This window comes from Carassius auratus, unplaced genomic scaffold (assembly GCF_003368295.1).
Source record: "Carassius auratus strain Wakin unplaced genomic scaffold, ASM336829v1 scaf_tig00214968, whole genome shotgun sequence".
Taxonomy (NCBI): domain Eukaryota; kingdom Metazoa; phylum Chordata; class Actinopteri; order Cypriniformes; family Cyprinidae; genus Carassius; species Carassius auratus.
The window spans coordinates 59916-85159 of record NW_020527887.1 but is presented as its reverse complement, the minus strand read 5'-3'; the positions used below and the strand labels follow the sequence as shown (position 1 = coordinate 85159).

General features: G+C 34.9%; 2 protein-coding genes across 3 annotated transcripts in view; one reads left to right on the top strand and one right to left on the bottom strand.

The window, feature by feature from the left end:
* Nucleotides 1–2737: 2737 nt before the first annotated feature.
* Nucleotides 2738–14410, bottom strand: LOC113093346 (uncharacterized). The gene is made up of 5 exons (XM_026259170.1): nucleotides 14056–14410; nucleotides 10652–10798; nucleotides 6049–6294; nucleotides 4496–4644; nucleotides 2738–3636 (listed from the first exon to the last, which is right to left on the bottom strand). Exons 1-5 carry the CDS (start codon nucleotides 14117–14119, stop codon nucleotides 3592–3594), a joined length of 651 nt encoding a protein of 216 aa, XP_026114955.1. The 5' UTR covers nucleotides 14120–14410; the 3' UTR covers nucleotides 2738–3591.
* Nucleotides 14411–15681: 1271 nt separating this feature from the next.
* The window catches only part of LOC113093339 (importin-13-like), a 30424-nt gene continuing 20861 nt past the window's right edge, over nucleotides 15682–25244 (top strand). Inside the window, exons 1-3 of one of the 2 annotated variants that reach the window (XR_003287730.1) lie at nucleotides 15682–16056; nucleotides 21635–21760; nucleotides 22447–23057. Coding sequence is in view for 1 of the 2 variants with exons in the window: in XM_026259162.1 (XP_026114947.1) it covers nucleotides 16009–16056; nucleotides 21635–21760; nucleotides 22447–23057 (785 nt within the window). In the remaining variant the exon portion in view is untranslated. The remainder of the gene's footprint in view (nucleotides 16057–21634; nucleotides 21761–22446; nucleotides 23058–25244) is intronic. The other variant, XM_026259162.1, reaches the window with a different exon arrangement.

The following is a 25244-nucleotide window of genomic DNA, read 5'->3' as shown; positions in this document are numbered from 1 at the left end:
CCTTTTCTGATGGTCACAGGCGCATATGATGTGAGACTAAATTCACTTTAGTAGCATAATCTTATTTAAATGACATGAACTGTACATAAAAAATGTGAGTGTGTGAAATGTTTTATTCTTATTTTGCATGTTCAGAAATTCAGTTTTTATTTTCGTTTTCTCGGGGCAACGTTGTGCAATAAGGGGTATAAGTTATTTTAGAAGTTTCACACAGAGTATAATCTCATTCCATGAAGTACATGTTATGACACGCCACAGTACATCAGGGCTGGAAAAACTTCAGTGCTGGAGGGTCTGCACCATTGTTGCACAATATTTTGGGATGACTGGTGGTCAAAAAATATTTGATCAATAAAATGTTTCCAGTGTCTTCCCAATTTGGTTAAACTATCAGATTTTATTGACAAGTCTGTTAGTATTTTTTTGTAGAAAGTGTGCTTATTTTTAGCACAGTATTTGTATGACTTTGTTTGAGTGTGATCGTACAAAAGAACAAGAGCCATGTGTTCAGTTTCAGTACAAGTGATGCTGTTTTCATCAATGTCTGTCAAGATAAAGCAAGAGATTTTGTGTTTGCGTGAGCTCCTGTAAAGAGAACATTTCCTTTTGAGCCACTGGTGAAACAGTGCCCTCTTGTGGTCAGTTGGAGATCTGTGTCTTTTAAACAGGGATCGTGGAGGTTTTTGTCCAATGGCCTACACCTAACATCTTTTTAAAAACACAAAAAGAGAACATAGATTGCTGTATTTCATTTTACAAAATGTTCTAAGTATCTAGTCATACAACAAATAATCCAATGCTGAACATATTGTGTCTCTCAGGTTCCTACTGTTCTTGTGAAATGTGTTACTGACATGACTTAACTTGTCTGTCACCTGAAGCAAACATCCATCCCTTATTAAAAGTTTGAGTTAAAAGAGACGTTGTCTGTTGCACTATTTAACCAAGTCGACTACTGAAGCCTATATCCAGCTTAGGCATGTTCTCCCTCTATTTTTATGTTTCTTTCTCAAAGCTGAAAGAGAACGCTTGATGGTGATTGGCTAATTTATTTTTTACCAACTGAGGCACGAGAGCTCAACTTCAACTTTTGAGGCATTGAGAACGCACATTTTCAAAGTAGAATAACTGACTGTGGCATTTCCCCCCCCAGATAAACAAGTATGATAACTAAGCATGTTTCTTTAATATTTTCAAACATATTATGGTATGTTTAGCAGATTCAAAAACTTACATACAGCTCCTTTAACTGCAGTGCAAACGGAGCCGAGCAGGGGCGGTCTTTGGGGGCCCTAAGCAAATTCCAGGTATGGGGTCCTTCACTGCCAAACTCTTTTAAGTAAAATTATATATATATATAATTAATATATTGTTACATCCTAAGATGTATGTTATTGTTGCTGTTAATACTGTGTGTTAACTCTATGTAACTGTGCTTCATTGATGCTTGACATCCTGTTGGGAGTTGTAGTTTTTGTTGGTTTTCCTCTGTTCCTCCCTGTCCTCTCACAGAAGACCTAATTGATGTCACCTGTTCCTCGTCAGAGCTGTGGAGAGGAGCTTGTATTTAAACAGAGGGAACGGACACAACACCGGAGAGAGTTTGGTTTGTCTGTTTTCCCAGTTGGTGGTTTAAGCAGTGGTCCTGCTTTAAGAAAGCCTGTTGTATTTGATTACTATTGTGTGATCAGGACCTGTAGTGTATATTCAAGACAGCCTGTTGTACTGGCTGTAGTGATTAGAAATTGTTTTATTTTTATTCTTTTGCCTGCAGACGCAGTAAGGAGGTGGGTGCCACTTTTATTTTATCAACTTATGCGTTTCTCCTGGTTTTGTGGAACCGTGAGGAAGCCAGGGAAGAGACATGTTGTTGATTTTGATATTTTGTTTGCTAGGTAAGTTCGATTACTTTGTTTTCAGTTAGCATCCCCTTTTTGTTTGTTATTTTGGCCTTAACCCCCTCCTGAAGCTACAAGCATCTTATTCTTTCTTTTTGAATTACCCATATTGTTAAACCTCTAATTTTCCCTTACCCTTTAATGCTGTACAAAGACTTTACATTGTAAATAAAGTCTTGAAGAGTTTCCATGAGTTTGAGTGCTGGGATTACGGATAGTCAACTCTCTCTCACTATTTTTGTTTGCAAGTTCACCGACATAATTGTTAACTTTTCTTAAATAGCATATGTTACTCCCCTTGTCACCCCTAGACACCGAGGGGGACGTAACAATATATATAATTTTAATGTTAAAGTTTTAGTAATTGTGTTTTGGTCTTTTTTTTTTTTTTTTTTTTTTTTTTTTTTTTTTTTAGATATCGCTATAATTTTTTTTTAAATTAAAATTGTAGTTAAAAAATATATATATTGCACTGACATATTCTGAGGTATAGCTACCAATGTTAAGTTGCAAAACAGCTTTTGAAAAAGCAAAAAGAGAGTTTTCAATATGAACATGCAATGCATAACATCAATTTAGTCTAAAAGAGTTTGACACGGTCTTGTGTATATGTTTTAAACGTAATGCAGTCAGTATTTGGAGCATGTTTGCAAATTGCATTGATTTGTTCACAGTAAAACCAGAAACGTGAATTAAGAAATTAAATAGTCAGTTTTGATTTCACAATGACTTCAATTTTTTGTAAAAAGAACAACAATCACCTTTTTACCACTTAAAATAAGTCTCAATAATTGTAGCATTTCATAACTTGCGTGTCCAGTGAGCCAAATTTAAAAAAGTGTATTTTAAAGACTTTATTAATTAAATGAACAATGTGTAATAAGAAACACTTTAAATCCACTCTCACATCTTTTTACACAAAGTAAACATCACACATCATCAGCCAACATTTTTTTTCTCTCAGGTTTATAAAACATTTCAGGCTCAAAAAAATTGTTACAATTCTGGCTATTTATTGATTCATGTCTGTTTTTTTACCATCTTTGTCAAAGTGCACACAAATGGATTTTTGAAAACAGTTGAATTTTGTAACATAATGAGCCAAGAGCCAATTGCATTAATGTTGATTTCATCTCTCTGTTTGTAAAAACAAGCAAAAATCAGTTAACAGTAATGCAGTTACTATAGAAATTAAAAAGTTACAGGGTTTTGCAGCTTCACAGGAGTTGGAAAAACTGAATACAACAGATATACATATCATACAGATATTCATAGTAGACTATATCACATTAGTGTCATGTTAACATTATTGTTTATTCTGGTACCCCCGTAGACTTGCACTATAAGTGGTGCATTACTGTATAAACATGATTGTTGCTGACTGAGAGAGACACTGACATTTTGTGTGGTGTACTTGGAACATTTCTTTCAAGGAATAATTCACCCAAAATGAAAATTAGTTTCTCCATTCTACTCCAAACATTCCTGCAGCCCAAACCTCACATAAAGTGCAAGAAAACTACTCTGATGGCCACGGTGAATTTAACCACTAAAGTGGAGTATTAGGCTACATTTAGTCCTGTACAGAAGTGTTTGTGTCTCTATGAAGCACACCAGCCGTTTAAACGTGTCTGTGTTGTGTAGATCGGAGGATGTTGGGTGCTCTGAAGATGTCTGAGGAACATCTGGGATTTCAGTAGCTGTACATGGTGAGAGGGGCGTCTTCCAGCATATCATCCTGAAACACAGATATCAGTGAGTCATTCTCAAGAAACTGTAACTGAACAGAACTTTCATGTATACTGGTGTAGTGTAAATACATCTAAAAAATGTTTATTAGGCTATTTTTGTTTTAATACATCACATCCAATTTTAATTAGTTATATAGTAAAAATAAAAAATAAAAAAAAACAATAAAAATGTACCCATATTTAGCTTTTCTTGAAATTTAAATACCATGCTTTTTTCTCCTTTTTTTATTTTATTTTTAGAGATAAAGGCTTTTCTTCAGTCTTGTTAATGTGTCACATTACACACACATATTTAAATTATATTTAAGGGAACAACATCAATTTTGTTTACATCTTTTAGTAGTTTACATTACATTGTGTACATTATTTAATAGTTACTTTGATTCAGTATTTTTTTTTTTCACATTTTATATTTATTTATTTCCCCAATGGATTTTTTTCAGTGACTTTAAATGATAAAAAAAAATGAAAAATGAAAAAAAGATAAAAAAAAAATAAAATCATAGCATTTTCATAAATCAGTGGGTTTTAATTACCACTTTTCTCAAAATGTATTTTGATATATTGAAGTGAGTAACATCATTAAATATTATTATTATTATTATTATTTTAATCAACATCATAGTAATCCTGTACTTTGAGTCTAACATAGAAAAAAATAAGCTTCAGCAAAATAACCTTATTAAATGGCATGAAAAAAAAGAAGAAATAAATAAATAGAAATGACAATTGTATACACGGCATCTAAATGGTTTCCTGAGAATGATACTTTTCCTGTCAGTGTTGAATGTTTGTCACGTGGCTGATTGAGCCAGTAAGTGTTTGTTAAAGAAGCTGAGGTCTCACCATGGGGAGATCTTGAAGTCTGTGAAACACTGGACCAGAGTTTTTGTTTCTGAATTTGAGGAATATGAGGACGGAAACGATGGCAACAACGACGATGAACGCTGACACCAGTCCAGCAAGGAGCGGGTCAGTGGACGCTTTACTATTGTCTAGAAGAACGAAAACAGAGAAAGAGAGAACATTATTCAGCGTTTCTGCAGTGACGTCTGGTGAATCCACAAAGATGCATGTGTTCTTCGGTTGTGTCAGCATGAAGACGTCCTTCACAGCTCGCCGTTCCTCTGCACATATAATGACGCTCTTTCCACACTTACGCACTGTTATCAGCCTCTCTGCTGTCCGACCTCTATTCATATCCAGTGTATGAGGATTTCTTTTGCTCGCCGTTATGGTAAACAAAAATGCAGATGTGCACTGTAAATATTTGTGCATGCAGCTGCATTCAATCACAAAAGCATCAACCAAATGAATAATCATGTGATGTTTGATAATCACAGCAATAAATCATGTCTGCATTGAAAGACAAGCAGGAGAGGTCTCCAGCAGAATGCAATGCTTTTGTCAAAATTAGTCAGTCAGATCATAATTACACAGCCATTTTAATGAAGATGGTGCTACAGTAATACAGTATTCACACTGAAAAGTACAAATAAATAGACTTACTTACAAATATATTTAAATGTATTATTATATTATCAAGTGAAATGTGTAAACATTTATACTGAAATGGTAAATATAGTTTGTAATCATTAAATACATAATATTTAAGTTTAATTAAATGTTTAATAAAAAAAATAATTAAACTTAAATTCAGAATTTATGCCGAAAAGTACTTACAAATGTGAATTAAATATATTAAGTTGAAAGTATTTTTTAACATTAAAAATTCTGAAGTTATACGGAAAAGTACTTAAAAATGTGTACTTACAAATATGAATTTAAATGTATTAAATGTATTAAATAAATGTATTTAAAATTAAGAATTCATTCTAAATACATTCAATTTAAGTGTATTTAAACATAATAAGTTTACTCTTTATTTATTTATTATATATTATTTATTTAATAATAAGAATTGAGAATTGATATTTAAAAAAAAGTACTGACAAGTATTGTTTATTAAATACATTCTATATAAGTGTTTTTTAAATATTAAATGCAATATATATTAAATATTAAGGATTCATATCGAAAAGTACTGATGAATATAAATTATAATAAATACATTATGTTGTATGTACGTGTATTTAAATATATTATGTGTAATATAAACGTAATATTAAGAATTCAGAATTCATACTGAAAAGTGCTAATGAGTATAGTTTCTGATAATTAAATACACAGTATTTAAGTATATTTAAATATATATAGTCAAATAAAGAATTCTAATTAAAAGTACAGAAAAAGTGTTTTTAATACATGTATATTTTAATACAGTTAATATTAAATGCGTTAAGGGTTAAAACAAGTCTTATTACTAGGATATTGTGTTGTTTTAAAGATGTATTTTTGACTGGAAATCAACAAGACTAATGCACAGTGTTTTCACGTACCGCTGTCTGTGACGTTCAGAGCTGAGGGGGTGTCGTTGTGAGCTCCGCTGGATTCTGGGTGGAGCGTGCTGATGTTAACGGTGCTTTTGGTCTCATGGGTCGTTGATGGCAGGAGTGTAGTTGGCTTTACCGTGTTAACTGTGGTCTCATTTTTCACAGGTGACACATCTGAGTCATTTCGACTGTCTGAGATGTTCCCAGAGAAACTGACATTCACTGCCAGGGCGGATGAGTTCTTCAACATCTCTAAAGGTGAAACAAACACAACAGTGTTAAATCAGCAAAAAAAAAAAAAAAAAACCTCAGATTTGAGTGCAACTTCCAAAAAAAGTTAGAATAATTTTTGATAATTTGATAATTGATAATAATTTGATATTTATTAAAAAAAATTATGTTTAAAAATAAATAAATTATGCTCACCAAACAGCATTAATTTGATCCAAAATACAGTAAAAACATCAAAATAGTTAAATATATTTTTCCTGTGATGCACAGCTCTATTTTCAGCATCATTCCTCCAGTCTTCAGTGTCACATGATCTTCACAAAACATTCTAATATACTGATTTACTGCCCAAGAAACATTTCTGATTAATATCAAATGTTGGAAACTGCTTTATATATTTGTATAACCCCCCCCCCCCCACACACACACACACATTGGATTCTATAATTTCTAGAAAGTCTAAAATAACAGCATTTATTTTAAATAGAAATCTTTTGTAACATTGTTTTTACTGTCACTTCTAATCGATTTCATGCATATCTAATATACTGTACATATGTATTTAATAACTAAATAAATGTTGTGTATAAAAATATATATTTGTATTAAATATATTTAGTGTAAAACATTTTCTTTATTAGAAATATAAATCTTTTGTAACATTATCAATTTCTTTACAGAAATTTACTGCCATCCTTGTAGAATAAATGTATTAATTTATCATTTAATTTATTAAAAAGTCTTACTGAAACATTTGAGCAGTAGTGTACAGAGTTTACTTTCAAAAAGTGTTTGTTTTGTTTCTTTTGGTCATGTCTTATCTTGAATATTGCACAATGTTAGAAGTGCAACTGGTGCCCATTAAAGAAGAAGAAGAAGAAATGGGTGCATTTCGTCTCTTGTGGGAAAAACTTTAATTATTACTATTTTTCCATGGTAACCTCTACAAGACTCCACTAACACGGCAGCATATGATAGATCTGCTGACAGAAATGTTGAAAATAACTGAAAACCAACATGCAAACTGAGCTGAATGACTGACAGATGAAACACAGCTTTGGGCTTTTTCAGTTAAATTCATGAGCACGTGACGTGACTCAACAGGCGGCTACATGTTCAACACGGTTTCTTCAGCTGGTGATGCCTTTGTTAAACACTAAAAGCATTTCCAACTCATTTTAACTCCTGTAGTGAAATCTGATATTCAGTGAGATTTAATCCATCAGTAAGTGCTTGGATTGTGTAAATTGCTCTCTTTATGAGCTGTTTCAGAGTAAGTCATTCTTTCATTTTGATGATTACAAAGACATCCTTTTTCCCCATGGAACGGGAAAAAACTATGTAAATAGAGTTTTTTGCATGAGTTGTGCATGTGTTCATGCCTGGTATGAAGGGTTAATTGGATTGGAAACTAATCAGGGGTGCGTTTCCCAAAACTAAGTTAGCAACTTTGTTGGTTGCAATGCAATTTCCCATTGCCAACCAGCTAAGTTGTTAACAGGTTAGCAACTATATGGTTTTGGGAAACGCACCCCTGAATGTGAAAAAACTGAACGTTTGACACATATGTGTGAGTTAAGAGAAAAGAGAGCGAGGCTGTGTTCAAAATAGCACTACCTAGCATACTATTACTATTTCTGCAGTATGTACACTACCGGTCAAAAGTTTGGGGTCAGTAAGAATTTTTTTAAAGAAATGAATACTTTTTATCAGCAAGGATGCATAGAATTGATCAAAAGTAATGGTCAAAATGTTTATAATGTCAAACAAAGATTAATTTGACAAATAATGTTGTTCTTTCAAATTCTCTATTCATCAAAGAATCATGAAAAATATTTCCAGTTTCAATATGAAGCAGCACAACTGTTTTCAACACTGATAATAATCAGAAGTGTCTCTTGAGCAGCAAATCAGCATATTTGGTTTTCTGAAAGATCGTGTGGAGTAATGGTGCTGAAAATTCAGCTTTGCATCATAGGAATAAATTACATTTTAATTTATGCATTTAGCAGACACCTTTATTCAACGCGACTGAGCATTCAGGCTACACTTTTTTTTTTTTTAAGTATGTGTGTTCCCTGGAAAACTGAACCCACAAACTTTTGTGCTGCTAATGCAATGCTCTACCACTGAGCCACAGGAACATTTTAAAATATATTAAAGTAGAAAGCAGTTGTTGTTTTTTAAGTTGTAATGATATTTCACAATATTACTATATTTTGTACTGTGTTTGTGATCAAATAAATGCAACCTGGGTGAGCAGAAAAAACCTTTCACATTAAAAATATAAAATAATTGCATTAATTTCTAAGAGAGATGCACTCAGAAAATTAAATATGCACATTAATGCTATGTAAAAGCACACATTGAGTGTGTTTTAAGTTGGAAGCAGCCAGTTACAGTATCTGCAGTAATGCAGCAGGATGATTTTTAATGGTGTTGGTGAGATCTTTGATGGTTTGTGGAGTGAGCCACAGTTGTTCTGTTTAACAGCACATGTCTGTGCATGTGAGACGCGTGTGTGTGTGTGTGTGTGTGTCATGAGGATTCAAACTCTCACGTTAGATCTCACACAGCATTTACTCATTGACTCTCTTCATGTCGTTCTACATTGCTGTCGCAGTTCAGAACCACTGGTGGTTGTGTAAATGATCTGTTCTGTCAGGTCAGGTATAGAAAAGTGAAAGAATTTATTTGCCCGCTCTCATGTTGTTCTAAACTTGTTGAAATGTGTCTTTGCTTGCCATTTTTGATTTGAAGCAGCAGGAATGTGATGACATAGATGGTGTGTTCTGCTTTTATGTTTCACAGAAGAAATAAATGTACGTGTGTTTGGAACCACATACTGTGAGTAAATGATGGCAGAGTTTCGTTCTTAGGTTAAATATTCCTCTGTGGTAGTCTCAACAAAGTTGAGATGTGTAGAGTGAGTCAGAATTTTTTTTTAAAGAACAGTGTTATTCTAAATTATTTTACTATTTATATAGAATTTATTAATTTTTCAAATGATATTTATTTGGATAAAATTCACTTTAAAATATTAATAAATGTTATATAAATAATAGTAAATTCAAATGAAAAGTGAAAATATAAAAAAGTGTATACCGTATTCTTCGGACTATAAGTTGCACCTGAGTATAAGTCGCATCAGTCCAAAAATACGTCATGATGAGGAAAAAAACATATATAAGTCGCACTGGACTATAAGTCGCATTTATTTAGAACCAAGAACAAGAGAAAACATTACCGTCTACAGCCGCGAGATGGCGCTCTATGTCTTCAGTGTAGACTACAGGAGAACTGAGCAGCATAGAGCGCCCTCTCACGGCTGTAGACGGTAATGTTTTCTCTTGGTTCATTTCTCTTGCTTCATGTCAAATTAATTTTGATAATAAGTCGCACCTCACTATAAGTCGCAGGGCCAGCCAAACTATGAAAAAAAGCGTGACTTATAGTCCGGAAAATACATATATATATATATATATATATATATATATATATATATATATATATATATATATATATATATATATATATATATATATATATACATATATACATATATATATATATATATATATATATATATATATATACATATATACATATATATATATATATATATATATATATATATATATATATTAGTGTTGTCTATTGATAAATAAGGATAACTAATCACATTTTTTCAGAAATTAATCTTGATTAATCCCACCTAACATTAAAGTTTTTAAATATACTTTTATATTGCAATAATTTCATTCAATCTTAATTCAAAACAATGTATAAACAACATAAAGACTTGTATAATGGCATCTTTTTCTCCTAATATTTAACCATTGACTAGCCATTCAACATTACAGTATAATTGTACAGTGTTTTCTTTTTCTTCTTTTTAATGGCTGTTTAAAAGTATTACGTGCACTCTAAGAAAAGTCCCTAAAAACAGATCTGGGCTAATGCACCTAGGTTTTTGAGTGATCTTTGACAAGATTATAAAAAAAAAAAAAAAAAAACTTTTTATCACTCAAAATCTGAGATGCATGAGCTCAGATGAATGCGGTCTACAATCAATCAGCTCCAAAAAGAAATAAAAAACCTGTGCTGGTTGGAAGAAAACAAGTTGATTAAAAGATTGAATTGATTGGTAATAATATAGCATAAAAAGAGTTTTAAAAGGCCAGTCATTTTTGACTGGGAACCCCAAATTAGGTAAAGGATTTTCAGCACAGCACAAGGGTTAAAGAAATATTTTGACCCAATGACTAGTGCCTCTACAAACGCTGATTGTGGCAGTAGGAACTTGCATAACACATCATATCGAGGGTTAATGACACTGTCAATCTCAGATTAAAACCACAGCAAGTAAATGTTGTACCTGTTGTTGTGTTTCTGTGCGGCGTGGGCTCAGTGATGTTAGAGGACTGTGTCTGATTGCTGCCGTGGCTCGAGGTAAAGTTAACATCAGTCACTCCGTTTCTTCCGTTTGAGATGTGAGGCACAGACGACACACAGAGATAATCACCTGAAGATGGGAGGAAAACCAGGACAGAGAGACATTTTGGCCAGCATCTTAAATTATTCAATGTAATCTGCATATTTAAATGAAAATGGGTATTATCATGAATTAAAAATGAGAGAATGAATCTGCCAAATCTGAATCTACAAGAGAGAATGTTTAATCGGAGCTCTTTTCTGTCTTTAGATATGTGATGAAACAAGAAAAGTGTTAATAATTAATTCAATCATTTAATTAAGCATGTGTTTGGGGAGGAACTATCTGTCTGTCTGTCTGACTAATAATAAATGAGTGTTGAGGAAACCTGTGCAATTCAGGATTTGAACAACCCTTTAGCTGTATTAATGAACTTTAAAGCATTGTTTGTGCTACAGATATGAAGGAAACTTCAAATTATATGACTTGAGAAAAAATTCCACCGACTTGCGACTTTTCATTCAGAAATTGATGGTATATTTCACAAATGATAACAAAGAAATGGCAAGTAACACATATGCGCAAAACATTTGGCGTCAGAATTTTTCTTTTTAAATGTTTTTGAAAGAAGACTTTTATGCTCACCAGGAGTGAAAGCATTTGATGAAAAATACATTAAAAACAATAATATTCTGAAATATTTGTACTATTTCAAAAAAATGTTTTTTATTGTAGTATATGGTAGAATGTATTTTGTTGCTGTGATGCACAGCTGAATTTTCAGCATCATTACTCCAGCCTTTAGTGTCACATGAGCTTCAGAAATCATTCTAATATGATGATTTGCTGCTCAAGAAACATTTCTGATTATTAATGTTGAAAACAGGTAAAAATAATAGACATTGTCAACATTTAGTTTCTTTTTTAACTGCCCACATTACAGTGTAATAAGAAAGAGAATGTTAAAAAGGTTTGACAGGTTTGGCTCAATAAATGTCCAATTATTTGCTCAGAGACTGTCTCTCTTCTGTCAACAGATGCTCTTCTTATCAGTTATCGTTCTATTTTCATCTTCTCACCCTCTGGACTGATAGAGTTCTGGTCTGCACGTCACTTTTCATTAAAGTCTGATTCTGTTATACAGTCGATCCAGTATATTGATCCAGCCCATAATTAGCAGCTTTATTTAATAAATTGTGATTAGGCTGATACTGGAATAAAATAATATTGTACCTAAATTTTGGAATAAAGCATAAACAAAATCTAAATATTACACAGAAAAACTTAGAAGTTACATTTTAAGTGATCAAATTACTAAAATAAATAACTTTAATAAAATCTAATTAGAAAAACAAGAAAATAAAAATTCCAAAAGCACATTTAAATGAAAGTAAATATAAAAATATAAAAAGCGCATTCAAAATATTAATAATAATATAAGTGATGATTTCATTCAAATATGATTTCACATTATGCACAAATTAAACCTAATTACACATTCCTTTAAAAACTAAATACAATGTGAATTGCATCTAAATAAATTTCCATAATAGGAATTTAAACTTCTTCGAAAGACAATTGGTCTACACAAAATTGATGGTGAAATCATTTTCATTCAGAAATTGCTCATATATTTCACAAATAGTAACAAAGAAATGGCAACTAATACATTCAATTAAATGGAAAACACTCCGGTAATCTTTGTCTTAAATTGTCTTTTTTACAGTGTTAAGGTGATGATACATGGGGCAGTTTTTTTGGGCAATGCTGACTGGGCACTTTCACATTGAGAATGGGTAACAAATTTCTGTCTGGATACTTGAGATCAGTCAGGGCCCAGTGTCTCATCTGGTTCCCTGTTGACAGCAACGTTGCTTTAAAAGTTGCGCTGTGTATCATAATATTCACCCAGTCATGTTTCTCACCTGCGCTCCAGTTTCTCACAGGTTTTCTCGCCTCTCATTTATCTGCAGATCTCATCTTTATGAGAGCTTTTGTTTGATATGAAATTGTGTCTGTGGAGCTCATAACTACTGGAGTAAATGCGATATTAGTTCAAAGTTTCATGTTTTCCATTGTAGAACATATCCATGGAGGTGATGCTTCTGTTTCAAATGTATCATTTTATATTATTGCAGTTATTCATATGTTAACTTATTTTATTGTTTAAATAATTTAATGCATTAAATTATAAGGCTATAACTATTGGAAATACTTTTACTTTAAAATAAAGTGCACTTATGAATTGTGAAAAATAAGAGCAGGAATAAAAGTAAATGGGGCTTTTGTACAAGATGTAAAAATAGAAGAGCAGATGAAAGTGAAAGGAACAGGAAGTCAGCATGTAAAGATGACAAGCAACAGAAACACTTTAAAAATACACCACGATTGTTCGGGAGCGTGTCTCGCTCAGTCAATATACAGAGCCATTCTTAATTTTCCAAAACAGGCCTTAGAATAAAATCTAATTTAGATAAGGTAAAAAATACACGCTGCATGACTCCTATACAAACTCTGGCTAAGAAATGAATGCATTCTGGGATTGAGGGACAGTAATGTATATCCCATAATGCTCTGTGTGCCAGTGTTGAGATAGAGAGATGAATTTCTTGAATTTCCACCCTCACATGAACATAAACGTGTGCAAACACATATATGTTTGCTAATGTAAATAAATCAGAATTGAATATGAGTTTTCATAAAGCAGTCAGTCTTTACAGTCAGAAGTACTGAGTGAACACAAAACTGAATACAAGTAAACTGCAAAATTGGAACTGATGTTATAGAAATGCAAACATAAGACTACTTTTCATGAAGTCTAATTAAAAACAAGCTTATGTGTGTGTTAATATGATTACTCTTACAGTCCAGTATCCACTTTCAGACTGTAGTTAAGAGTTCAGCACAAGAACAGAGTCTTTTCACTGCAAGATACAAGGCTGTGTCTCCAAACATATTGAGGTCCCTACCTAGAAAGCATTTTCGAGCAACCAAAGTACATTAAGCAGTTTTTGGGCTTCCATTGAGTCATGAAAGATTTGCACTTCTAGATGTCCTTTCTGGGCATCTTAAGTAGTCAATATTGTGCCTAGGTAGGCAGTTTAGGTTTTGAGACACAACCATTGTTTGACTTCAGCTAGAAACAAACTGAGAACAAACAAATATTGTCTGAAAAATAGACTACATTTCACAATGGCTATTACTATAATTCTGTTTCACTTCACTAGAGATAGACAGATAGATAGATAGATAGATAGATAGATAGATAGATAGATAGATAGATAGATAGATAGATAGATAGATAGATAGATAGATAGATAGATAGATAGATAGATTTTATTTTTTACCTGTAAAGAAAGAACAGTAGAAGAGCACCATCGCACAAAACGCAATATTTCCACATCTGCCCATATCCTTTATATGTCAAAAGATAAAAACTTCAACCTAAAATAAAGCTAAAATATTTGTTCCTTCTTTCTTTCTTTCTTTCTTTCTTTTTTTCTTTTTTTCTTTCTTTCTTTCTTTCTTTCTTTCTTTCTTTCTTTCTTTCTTTCTTCAGACGTGAAAACCGACACAAAAGTCCAGTGTGTGTATGTAATAAATGCCTCTGGATCGACGGACGGAGATGAAGTTAGATGCCAGTGTGTTTGTGTCAGATGATCAGAAGTGTTTGGAAGAGTTCATTTACAGCAGATCCAAAGAGTTGAGAACCGCTGCGCGATCTCGTCTGACGCGGTGGGCGGGGCGCGGCAAAGCGCGCACACAAACAGCTGGACGGGGATCAGCTGCTTTTAGAGCTGCTTTTATAAATGTGTTCTTTATACACACACACACACACACACACTGCCGTTCAAACGTTTGGGATCAGTAAGAATTGTAATGTTTTTAAAGAAGTATCTTCCACTCATCATGGCTGGATTTATTTGACCACAGAAAAAACAGTAATATTGCGAAATATTATTGCAATGTAAAATAACAGTTTTCTATGTGAATATATTTTAAAATGTAATTTATTTCTGTGATGTAAAGCTGAAAAATCAGAATCATTACTAGAGTCTTCAATGTCACATGATCCTTAAGAAATAATTCGAATATGATGATTTAATATCAATATTGAAAATAGTTTTGCTGCTTCATTTTTTTTTTTTTTTTTTTTTTTTTGGAACCTGTGGTACTTTTTCAGAATTATTTGATTTCTAAAAAGTTTAAAAGGACAGCATTTATTCAAAATATAAACATTTTGTAACAACTGCCGTTCTAAAGTGTGGGGTCATTTTCTTTCTTCTTCTTGTATCGTTTTTGAATGAAATTAATGCTTTTATTCAGCAAGGATGTGTTAAATTGATATAAAAGTGATAAAAAAAGACTCATAAAAAGTATCACAGGATCCAAAAAAATAAAAATAAACATATAATCAGCAGTAGAATGTATATTTTTAAGTAGGCCTGTATTAAAATAGAAAACCACATAATTGGGCGAGAACCCCGCTTGTTCTACACGTACAGAAGATGAAATCCATGCAAAACTTCAAAAGTATCGCAAAGAGTCGCTGTAACACTGCATATGAACGCCAGTTACTTAAAAAACTACATCACCCATAATGCAGAGCGAAGGGCCGTTTACAGGGCCATTAAAATTACGCCTGATTAAAAATGAACGTCACATCAAAGTCAAGTGATCTGTTGATGTATAAAAGCTTTACGATTTTACGAGTTTAAAAACTCAGTATCAGAAATCAAAGCTCTGTGGAGCATACAGACAACACATTTGATAAAAGGAAAACCGACATATCTGCATTCAATCAACACAGCAATTTTACAGTTAAATTATTCATGATTTTTTTTTAAAACATTTTTTTACATATACACATAAAATAATAAAAAACGGAATAATACTGAATTATTTCTAACTGGCAACAGTGTTTTTTTTCTCTTTTTAGTGAAGGCAGAGGTTTGGGCACGCGCAGAGAGTGTCGAATCCGGTCGAATCATTCACAGACCGACGAGAGCGGGAGAGGGTGGGCACGCGCACACTCGATCACCGGGACCGGACAGAAACCCTCAGAAGCACATATGTGACAAACGGTCATCTTTAACGTTCAACTGAGATACGAAAGGGGTTTTATCATGAGCGAAATATGTGAATTAGAAACATGAGCTCGCGCGCACCGGCCTGATCGCGCGCCGGACCGATTCAAATTCACATCAGTGAGATAAATCAGCAAATATTATCACAATTAACTGATATTAATAAACAGTACATCTATAAAGCGTAAGGTGGCAGATTGTGTTCAAGAGACGATGGATCCGGACACAGCCGCAGACTTCACCGTGGAAAACGTGGAAAAGGTAAACATACATGTTTTTAATCATTAATGTTGTGTTTAGTACGTTAATTAATGTTCATTTAACGTTACTGTTGGGGGAAGACTTAGAAATGTTGTTGATTAGAGTTCAGCATAAATCCATGTTGTTTATTAATAGCGTACGTAACGTTACATGACAGTGATTCTCATTAAGAACTAACATTATATATATATATATGTGTGTGTGTGTACACACGAACACAGACACACACACATAGTAGTCAATAAATTCAGTTTTAGGACCATTATTTAATTCTGTTTATATTTCATTTTTAATATTTACATTTTATTGTAATCATACTGTATTTTTTTAAACCAACATAAACCAAGGCAGTATTTCCATGATTAAAAATTAAAAGATAAGGTTATATTTTCCCATTATAGTAATGAGAATTAGATTTTTTTAAATAGATGGTGTTTAATGTGCTTAATTGTCCTAAAAATAGTGTCCCAATGCACAATATATTAATAGTCCAAAAAACAATGTAATTTTCCATAAAAAGGCATGTTTATTTCCCATATCCTTCTTTTAAAGTTGTGGTGAAATATGGCTGGGATCATCTTGACTGTTTTTGTGAGATTGACTCATGTAGAGTGCTTTCAGCATCATTGCAGAATTGTGATGTTTAAGTTCTTCTTCTCTCTTTATTAGCTCTCTATTTCAACTGCTTTTGTTGCCGAATGTCTGTCAGTTTTATGGCTCTGTCTATTTTTGATGGTAATTCTGTCTGAATGTGATTGTAATGCAGCTGATCTCTGATGATCAGGTTACTAATGTGAAGCTGGTGTTCAACATTAGATTGGATTAGAGTACAGAGAGTGATATTGATCCATCCTTGAGGATGAGGAGCGGAGAGAGGTGGTGTCCCGTCTGTCTCATCTCTGCCTGGTGAAGAGTTTCTCTTTCATCTTTATCTTTATCTGTTAGTCTCGACAAATGCTCTGTTCTGCTTGTGTGACGCTAATAATTATTACATCTTTTAATCTCTTTAATAGCAAACATGTTGTCAGTAATGTTTTTTTTAAAGGAATGCACTCGATTGCTGCTGACAGTAATTTCAATTTATCCCTCAGTTTGTGTTTACACTAATGCATTTACATTGAAAATCTATGAATAAAGCATTTAGCATCACTTATGTTAATTCTTCGATGTAAATAAGCATGCATTTTATTTCTTGTCTTTGAAACGAGTTTCTTATGCTCACTAAAACTGCAAAAAATAAGGTATAATTAATAAATATTATTACAATTTAAGAGAACTGTTTTCTATTTGAGTATGCTTTGAGATGTAATTACTGTGATCAAAGCTGAATTTTCAGCATCATTTCTCCAGTCTTCAGTGTCACACGATTCTTCAGAAATCATTCAAATATGATGATTTGCTGCTCAAGAAACATTATTTATTATCAGTTTTGAAAACAGTTTGCATCATGTTTTGTGGAAACATTATATACTCCTATTCATGAGTTTGGGGTAAGATATATTCAAATGGTTTCTGAAGGACACTGGTTAAATCATCTATTAAGCTATGAAGTCCTGAAAAGGTTTAAAGTAGATCCATACATTTTTTATGCGCTGATTACAGATAGAAGGATGAAAATACATTTCTGCTTCTTTTTAATTTTTTTCAAAGGACGTGCACTAGCTCCTGTATCAGGATGTCACTGTCTCAGCTATTCATCTCAGTCTCTCAGCAGGAGAAACACAGAGGTCGCTGTGTGTGTGTTTATTGTGTATTGTTCTGGACAGTGTGATGGTCAGGAGTAACCATCTGCAGAGGAGAGAAACATCACTAAAATAAAACCCCATGTTTAAATATCCTGGTCAGAAATCCAAGCTGACAAGAGTAATGTCATGTTAGTTATGCACAAAACAATTCAGAGATTAATTATCTGGGCTCAACGTTGCTGAAAATTCACCAAGAAACCTTTTCATTTTTAGATGTAGCTAGATGCTTTGACTTTGGATGTTTTCTATGTGAATGTGTGTGTGATTTTTCAAAGAGGGTATCTGGGGTGTATGCTTGTTGTCATGTTCCACTATTGTTTTTTTTGATTGGCTCGGCTGTTAGCTTTGCTAATTATATCTCTTGGGTTTTGTGCAGAGATTCGGTTGTCAAGGGCAGCCTGCTATGTTTTTCCAACCATTGACTGTTCAAACGAGTCGGCAGCCACGTCTTGCTGTGCTTCTTTAGACACATACACATTTATCTGATCGATTAGTGCTAAAAGGTCAAAAAGCATCTCTTATAACGTAACAATTTCTGCTGTAGTTCTGTTTCTCGTTGTTACTGGGGAATTTGGGATTATTTACATCTGACTCAATGGGATTGAATCTCAAAACACAAATATTCTGAGATGTAAAATTCACAGACACATGGCTGATGATGTCAGAACAAGCGTTCCCGATCACTCCAGATGGGCTGTTGAACTCAGTCCCAAAAATCTTCAAATGTTTGGCTTCATGCAGTGTTTGAGAGTCAGGGTAAACAGTCGTTGAGTCCACCGGGAAACCAGGTGTTAGTATAAAGTACTAAGCTGAAAAAGCTGTGTTTCTGAGGAGCAGCTGGTCATTTCAGTTTCTAAACTTTGTGAGCTTCATAGTGCCATAGCAAGTAGTCAAAATGTTTACTTTGTGCATTATGCATGGGTGGGTCATGATGGTCAGCTAGTTTTCCAGCAACTGAACAGTTGTTAATGAGATTTATTTGTTGTTCATGTATTTTCTTTTTAATGTATTTTATTTAATTTAAAATGGTGGTTGCCGCTTTGACACTTTTGACACAATGAATTAATTAATTTTGATTTATACATTTTGTAATAAGTCATTTTTATATATTTAAATATTTTATAATATTATAAAACTAAGTATTTTTTGCTTTTTATTGTATATTTTATTTATTTTAAACATTTCTTCATTTTCTTTTATGCATTTTAAAATATTAATTTATATATATATATATATATATATATATATATATATATATATATATATATATATATATATATATATATATATATATATATATATATATATACTCCTTTATTTTACTTAAAAGCAAAGAAAAGTCTACTAGTTCCTAGTGTATTGTATAATATAAAATATTAATTTTAACACATAAATTCCTAAATTTTGAAAATAAACATATATGTGAAGTTAGTAAACATAAATTGACCATTTCAAATAAACATACATGTACTTCAGTAAACATAAATAAACCATCTTAATTAAACTTAACAGTACTCCAGTACAGTATCCTTCATTCAGAATGTAAAGTGCAATTTCACTTAGGTCCGGTGTCTATTCTTGTATATTGAGGTTCTTCTATATGAAGATAAGCCTGGCAGCATTCTCTGCAGCATGGCGAGAGCGTTTTGCAATTACAATGTCCCCGGCAGTGGAGAATATTGTCTCACTCGCAGCAGTATTTTTTGGAGGACTTTATTACCTGCTCTGCTATCCTGCCTTCAGACAGTGATATTGCTTGGTGATGGCGCCACAGATGTGCAGTCATGTTGGAAGTGTTTCCGTTTGAGTAGGCTACATGTGTAAAACGATGCTTGCAGACAGTAAAAACTGCAATTCACAAGCGCGTATTGAACCGTGGATGACATACCGAACTGTTCAATATTATATTCAGAATAATGGCAACCCTAGTATGTATGTGTTTTTAGTTGCCTGTTATTTTATATTTCTTATACATATTAGTTGCATCTTTTACTCCATCCTTTTTAAATCACACCCTTTAAGATACACAGGGGCTGGACAACTTAAACCAGCCTCATTATTTAGGGCTTCCTCACAGTGTGATTTATTATAGTCCTTTATGATTGTTGCTTGTCAGACTGTACGAACATGAGCCTCATGTGGAAACTCAATTGTCAGTGATGTCAGACTGTACGACAGTTAAGCCTGGCTCACACGGTGCAATTTTGGCCACGATTTAGTTGTCTGAGACAAATATTGGAAATCATAAAACGGGTCGACCTGTGCTTGCTCTTCCGAAAAATAAATCAGTCATTTTCACACAAGGCTGTAGAGAGCAGTGCATTATCACAAAACCTAAATACTGAGGTTAAAATTACATTATTTTAATATAGTCAGTTATGAACTAAAGTGGGACAGTCTAAGGCATGAAAGTGCAGGACTGAAAATGAGTCCCACTCTGGCCTTGCATCTCTTTATTTTATCCCGCATTTCTGGGCATCTCTGAAAGCGTGCTCTATCTCTATTGTTCCTGAAATGACCTTAATCATAATAGGCGCACATACTCTGTGCCACGAGACGCTCCCCATTATGGAAAAAAAAGATTGGAGGAGACGGTCCTGTAGGCACATTTAACGGTGCTGAGGAATGGGTGCACTCAGAAGTGACTGATCGCGAGGGTATAGCTGCGACGGGTTCAGTGAGTACATGACTGAATTTAGTCCTCCCCCACCGTAGCGGACTTACCTGTCCATATACATCACCTTCAAAATCACTAACAGGTCGCATAGTGTTTGATCCCAAACATCTCTTCCTGTCTCAGTGGGTGGTTCATAGCCAGAATCTGGAGCAGACTTTATACTGATCAGTTCAAATACAGACAATGCCTGTAGCGTAGCTCATAAAATCAGATTAAACAAGTGAATAATAAACGTCTGGGTACACACACACACACACACACACACACACACACACACAGGCAAGATCGGATGCAGGAACCATGTCAATAGACCAAAGTCATTCAGCGCTGGTCTTTAAGAATGAGTTTTCACCAAATAGACAGTTGCCATAGAAACCCTCGTTTCAAAAGATGCATCAGCTTAAATGGACTTTTGTACCATATTTATTTTTATCCGTTCTTTGTACAGAATTGAAAGCATCTATGGCGCTCTGACCGACCGCACACAGTTGGTTTTGTCATGTCACCAGGTTTACTCTGACAGATGGCTGCTTCTCAGGGGTTTCTGTTCTGTGCTGTGATACACAAATCTAATTCCTCTCTGAACTTACTTGATTTTTATCTTATATGATAATTTTGTTTTTGTTTTAGTCTGCTTCATTTTGACAGTTCATCAGGGGTGTAGTGATATAGATGCTTTCGGCTGATGACAGTATGCATGATTTGTTTATTTGTAAGGAATTAATACTTTTACTCCGCAAGGATGCATTGCATTGAACAAAAGTGACAAAAGTGAATGTTACAAAAGATTTATATTTCAGATATATGCTGTTATTTTACACTTTCTATTACTCAGAAAGTCCTGAAAATGGTGCGTTTTCAGCGTTATCGTCATTAGCCGTGTTATTTATCACCATATTAAATGCTTCACCTGCATAAATGACAGCATGAGTTTCATGCATCAGCAGTTTTGAGACCCAGAGCATCACTTTAAAAGCATGTGCTTTCATATATGTAGCATGTCTGCTAAACTGCCACACAGGAACCCTGGGGTTAATAAAGCGTTATTAGCTTGTGTCCATGTGCTCCATAATGGCCAGAGTGCAATGTATCTCTGTCTAAAACTGTCTCTCTCTCTCTCTCTCTCTCTGTGTGCGTGTGTGTCTCTCTCTTTCAGGCCCTGCATCAGCTCTATTATGATCCCAACATTGAGAATAAGAATCTGGCTCAGAAATGGCTGATGCAGGCTCAAGTGTCTCCTCAGGCCTGGCAGTTCTGTTGGGTTTTACTGAGACCAGAGAAGGTAAGAACATCCTGTTCTCATCCCCCCGCTTGTATAGCTGTGCTTGTCCTGTCCTTAAGTTAAATGAGTTGGAAATGCCTCTTCATAATGACTTTTGGTTTGTGTATACACATCAGATGTTGATGGCTGTTGCATTGCAGCTGTGTTCGTTGCATCAACTGAGCTACACCTTCAGGCTTTTTACTCAATATGGATTAATCAAACAGCCGATCACACAGCAGCAGAAATAAACATTGCAACAGCCAGTCAGTGCAGGTCACTAATATGTCTGCATCTTTCTCTGTGTGAATAAATGGCAGAGTATGGTCTCAAACTCAAACACATGTGATGCTCGCAGTGTTTTCATTATCTGCCATCTCAATATATCTCCAGAGCTGCTCTGAGAGTCACTTCATTTGAGCCCATCAAATACTAAAACAAGTGTGTTTACGTTAATTTCCTCCCCCATTAATGGTAAATGAATATTGTGCTAAATATTGATATCGTGTGATATGGAAAAAATATTGTGATATTAATTTTGTCCATATCACCCAGCCCTAGTTGTGATGCACTGAACACAAACTCTGTGCTGACTAATGATGCAAGAAGGCTTTATGCGCTATGTACGTCTCTTCTGATTTCTTCTCCAAGGAATCTATTAAAGAGAAACACAATCAAAGACCTGCATCTCTTCTTTATCTCCACAGGTTCCAGAGATCCAATACTTCGGCGCCAGCGCCCTTCACACAAAGATTTCCCGCTACTGGAGCGACATCCCAACCGAGCAGTACAGTACGCTCAAAACACAGCTGTTTTCTCAGATTGCTCGCTTCGCCTCCGGCTCTAAGATCGTCTTGACCCGCCTGTGTGTGGCGCTGGCGTCCCTCGCCCTCAACATGATGCCCGAGGCGTGGCCGGGGGCCGTGTCAGAGATGGTGCACATGTTTCAGGAGGACGGAGGCGAGGTGGATGGACGCGCGCGATGTTTGGCTCTGTTGGAGCTCCTCACGGTTCTCCCGGAGGAGTTCCAGACCAGCCGGCTGCCGCAGTACCGTAAGGGACAGGTGCGGGGCGCTCTGGGCCGCGAGTGGACAGGTGTTTACCCACTCCTACAGCAGCTGTTACGGCAGCCGGACTCTCCGCCGCTGGTGAAGGCCCGTGTGCTCAAGTGTCTGTCGAGCTGGGTTCTGCTGGACGTTCCTCTGAACGAGAGCGAGGGTTTGGTCGAGGCAAGTTTCACGGCTCTGTCGGATCCGGAGCTGTTTGATACGGCTGTGGAGGCCATCGTCAACACCATCTCACAGCCCGACTCACAGAGGTCAGCATTTAGCCCTGCAGTACTCATGCAATGGGGCAGAAAAGCAATGAAAATATACAAAACCTGTTGAGGTTAAACATTTAATGTTTCAAATATTTAGCAATGGCAAGTGGATTTAGAAAATTTACCTGCCATAAATAACTTCCACTAGCCAAGAAACTGTATTTTACATTATTTTCTTATTATGGCTGAAATCTCACAAAGTCTAAGTAAATGGACATTCCCCCAATTCTCATTATATTAAGGCAAAAACGCTTATTTATTCTTTTTAAAAAGAAAGTAAGATTTGTTTTGCAAAACAAAAAGATTAGAAACGTAGTTAGATTTTTTTTTTAAGAATATAATTAGAATATTGAGTGTTAAAGTCAGAGGGTCAAATAAAGATGGAAGAAATGGGTGTTAAGCCGATTCTTGAAGATGGCTAAAGCTGCTCGGATTGAGTTGGGGAGGTCATTCCACCAGGAGGAACATTTGATTTAAAAGTCCGTAAATGACTGTGCTTCTTTGGGATGGCACAATCAAGCGACGTTCACTTGCAGAACACAAGCTTCTAGAGGGCACATGAATCTGAAGTAATACATTTAGGTAAATGGGTGCAGAGCCATATACAGTATAAACTTCAATGCATCTGCTAGAACAATAGAAGGTGCATTATGCGTCTTTAGTTATACCATTGAATGCCGAAATCTGAACAACGTGTTGGAAAGAGAGAGAAATGGTCTGACAGAGAACAAAACAGGTGACTGATAGAGAGAGAGAGAGAGAGAGAGAGAGAGAGAGAGAGATATGGGTAGAAGAGAGACAGAAACAAAGGCATATTGTAACGCAGTCACATCAGAGGAGGGAGGGGCGGCGGCAGCGGCAGCAGGGTTATTTCCAGGATTGCTTGCGTTTCCATGGAGACCGAGCAAGGGAGCGATGTCTTGCGCTCTGGTTGAACGCCCCCCCCCCCATAAAGACATAATTAAACGGAATTAATTCCTCCTCAGTCAAACGCTGACAGTGTTGAATAATTAATTAGTGTTATATATGTATCATTTAATTAATCCTTCATTCAGTTATCTCACTTAGATCAGGTTTTACAATATAATAATCGCATGTAATTTTGTTGTTTTTAAAGCAGTTTTTTCCCAGATCAGACTCCTCCATGGGGCACATTCAGCCCTCGGGACGTGTGTTTGACACCTCTGTTGTTGACAGACAGTAGATTTGATGAGTAAACACATGGACAGCTAGCATGCAAGTTTTTCCTCTTTGCGCTGTTATATTGTGACCTGCGGCTGAACGTGAAGTCTGTTGTTCGCTCTCAAACCCCCTAAATCTCAGCATGAGGTGCTTTGAATTCAGTCCAGCCAGTGTGTCACAAAGTCATATCAGTGATTCTTTTCCATATTCATTTCACCTTTATCATGCCCGTGCCTTGTCCTCTCTCGCTATCCTGCCTCCATCACCTCATCGCCTCCTCTTACTATTTAAACACATTAAAATCAAGCCTCTCAGGACGATGCCATTGGACCAAATGCATCCTGTTGCTAGGCAACTAATTTCATCTGTCTCCTGGTGTTTGAGGGTAATTACACAGAGAGGGAGAAGAAACGTCTGTGTCTGTAGAAACACAGTGAGATACGAGGATTCACATGAGAGCGCTTGCGGTTTCAGAGAATAAATCTGCGCTCTTATGAATCGAAACTCGTATTCGGCAGTCTTAGAGACAAGATGGCACAGAGATGGGAAACTCTGCTTAAATGTTATAGTTATGATGTATGATGTAATCCAAGGTTATTATTTTTAACACTGACTAACATTTTAAATATATTGTGAAGTCATACGCAGAAAGTTGTGTCATAGATCATGTTGAAGTGTGCATGAGAGCAGTAGTGATGTCTTATTTGATTATTATGTATTTAGCTTGAGACTGTTCAGTGATCAGCCCAACGTTCACCATCCAACAGGTGCGCAGGGACATGCTGCATTAATCTTTCTGATGGTGTTTCTGAACGTCCTCCTTGACCTTGAGTGCAGTGTCATTGATGTGATTATTTATTTATTTAGGGCCTATTCTAGAAGCTAAAAGCTTCTTAAAACCTGAACTCATAAATAAATGCATTCGATGGCAGAGCCGCAGCCTCACTGGCCATTAGATCAATGAACCCAGGAAAGACAAGGTTACACTGAGAACAAATGCAG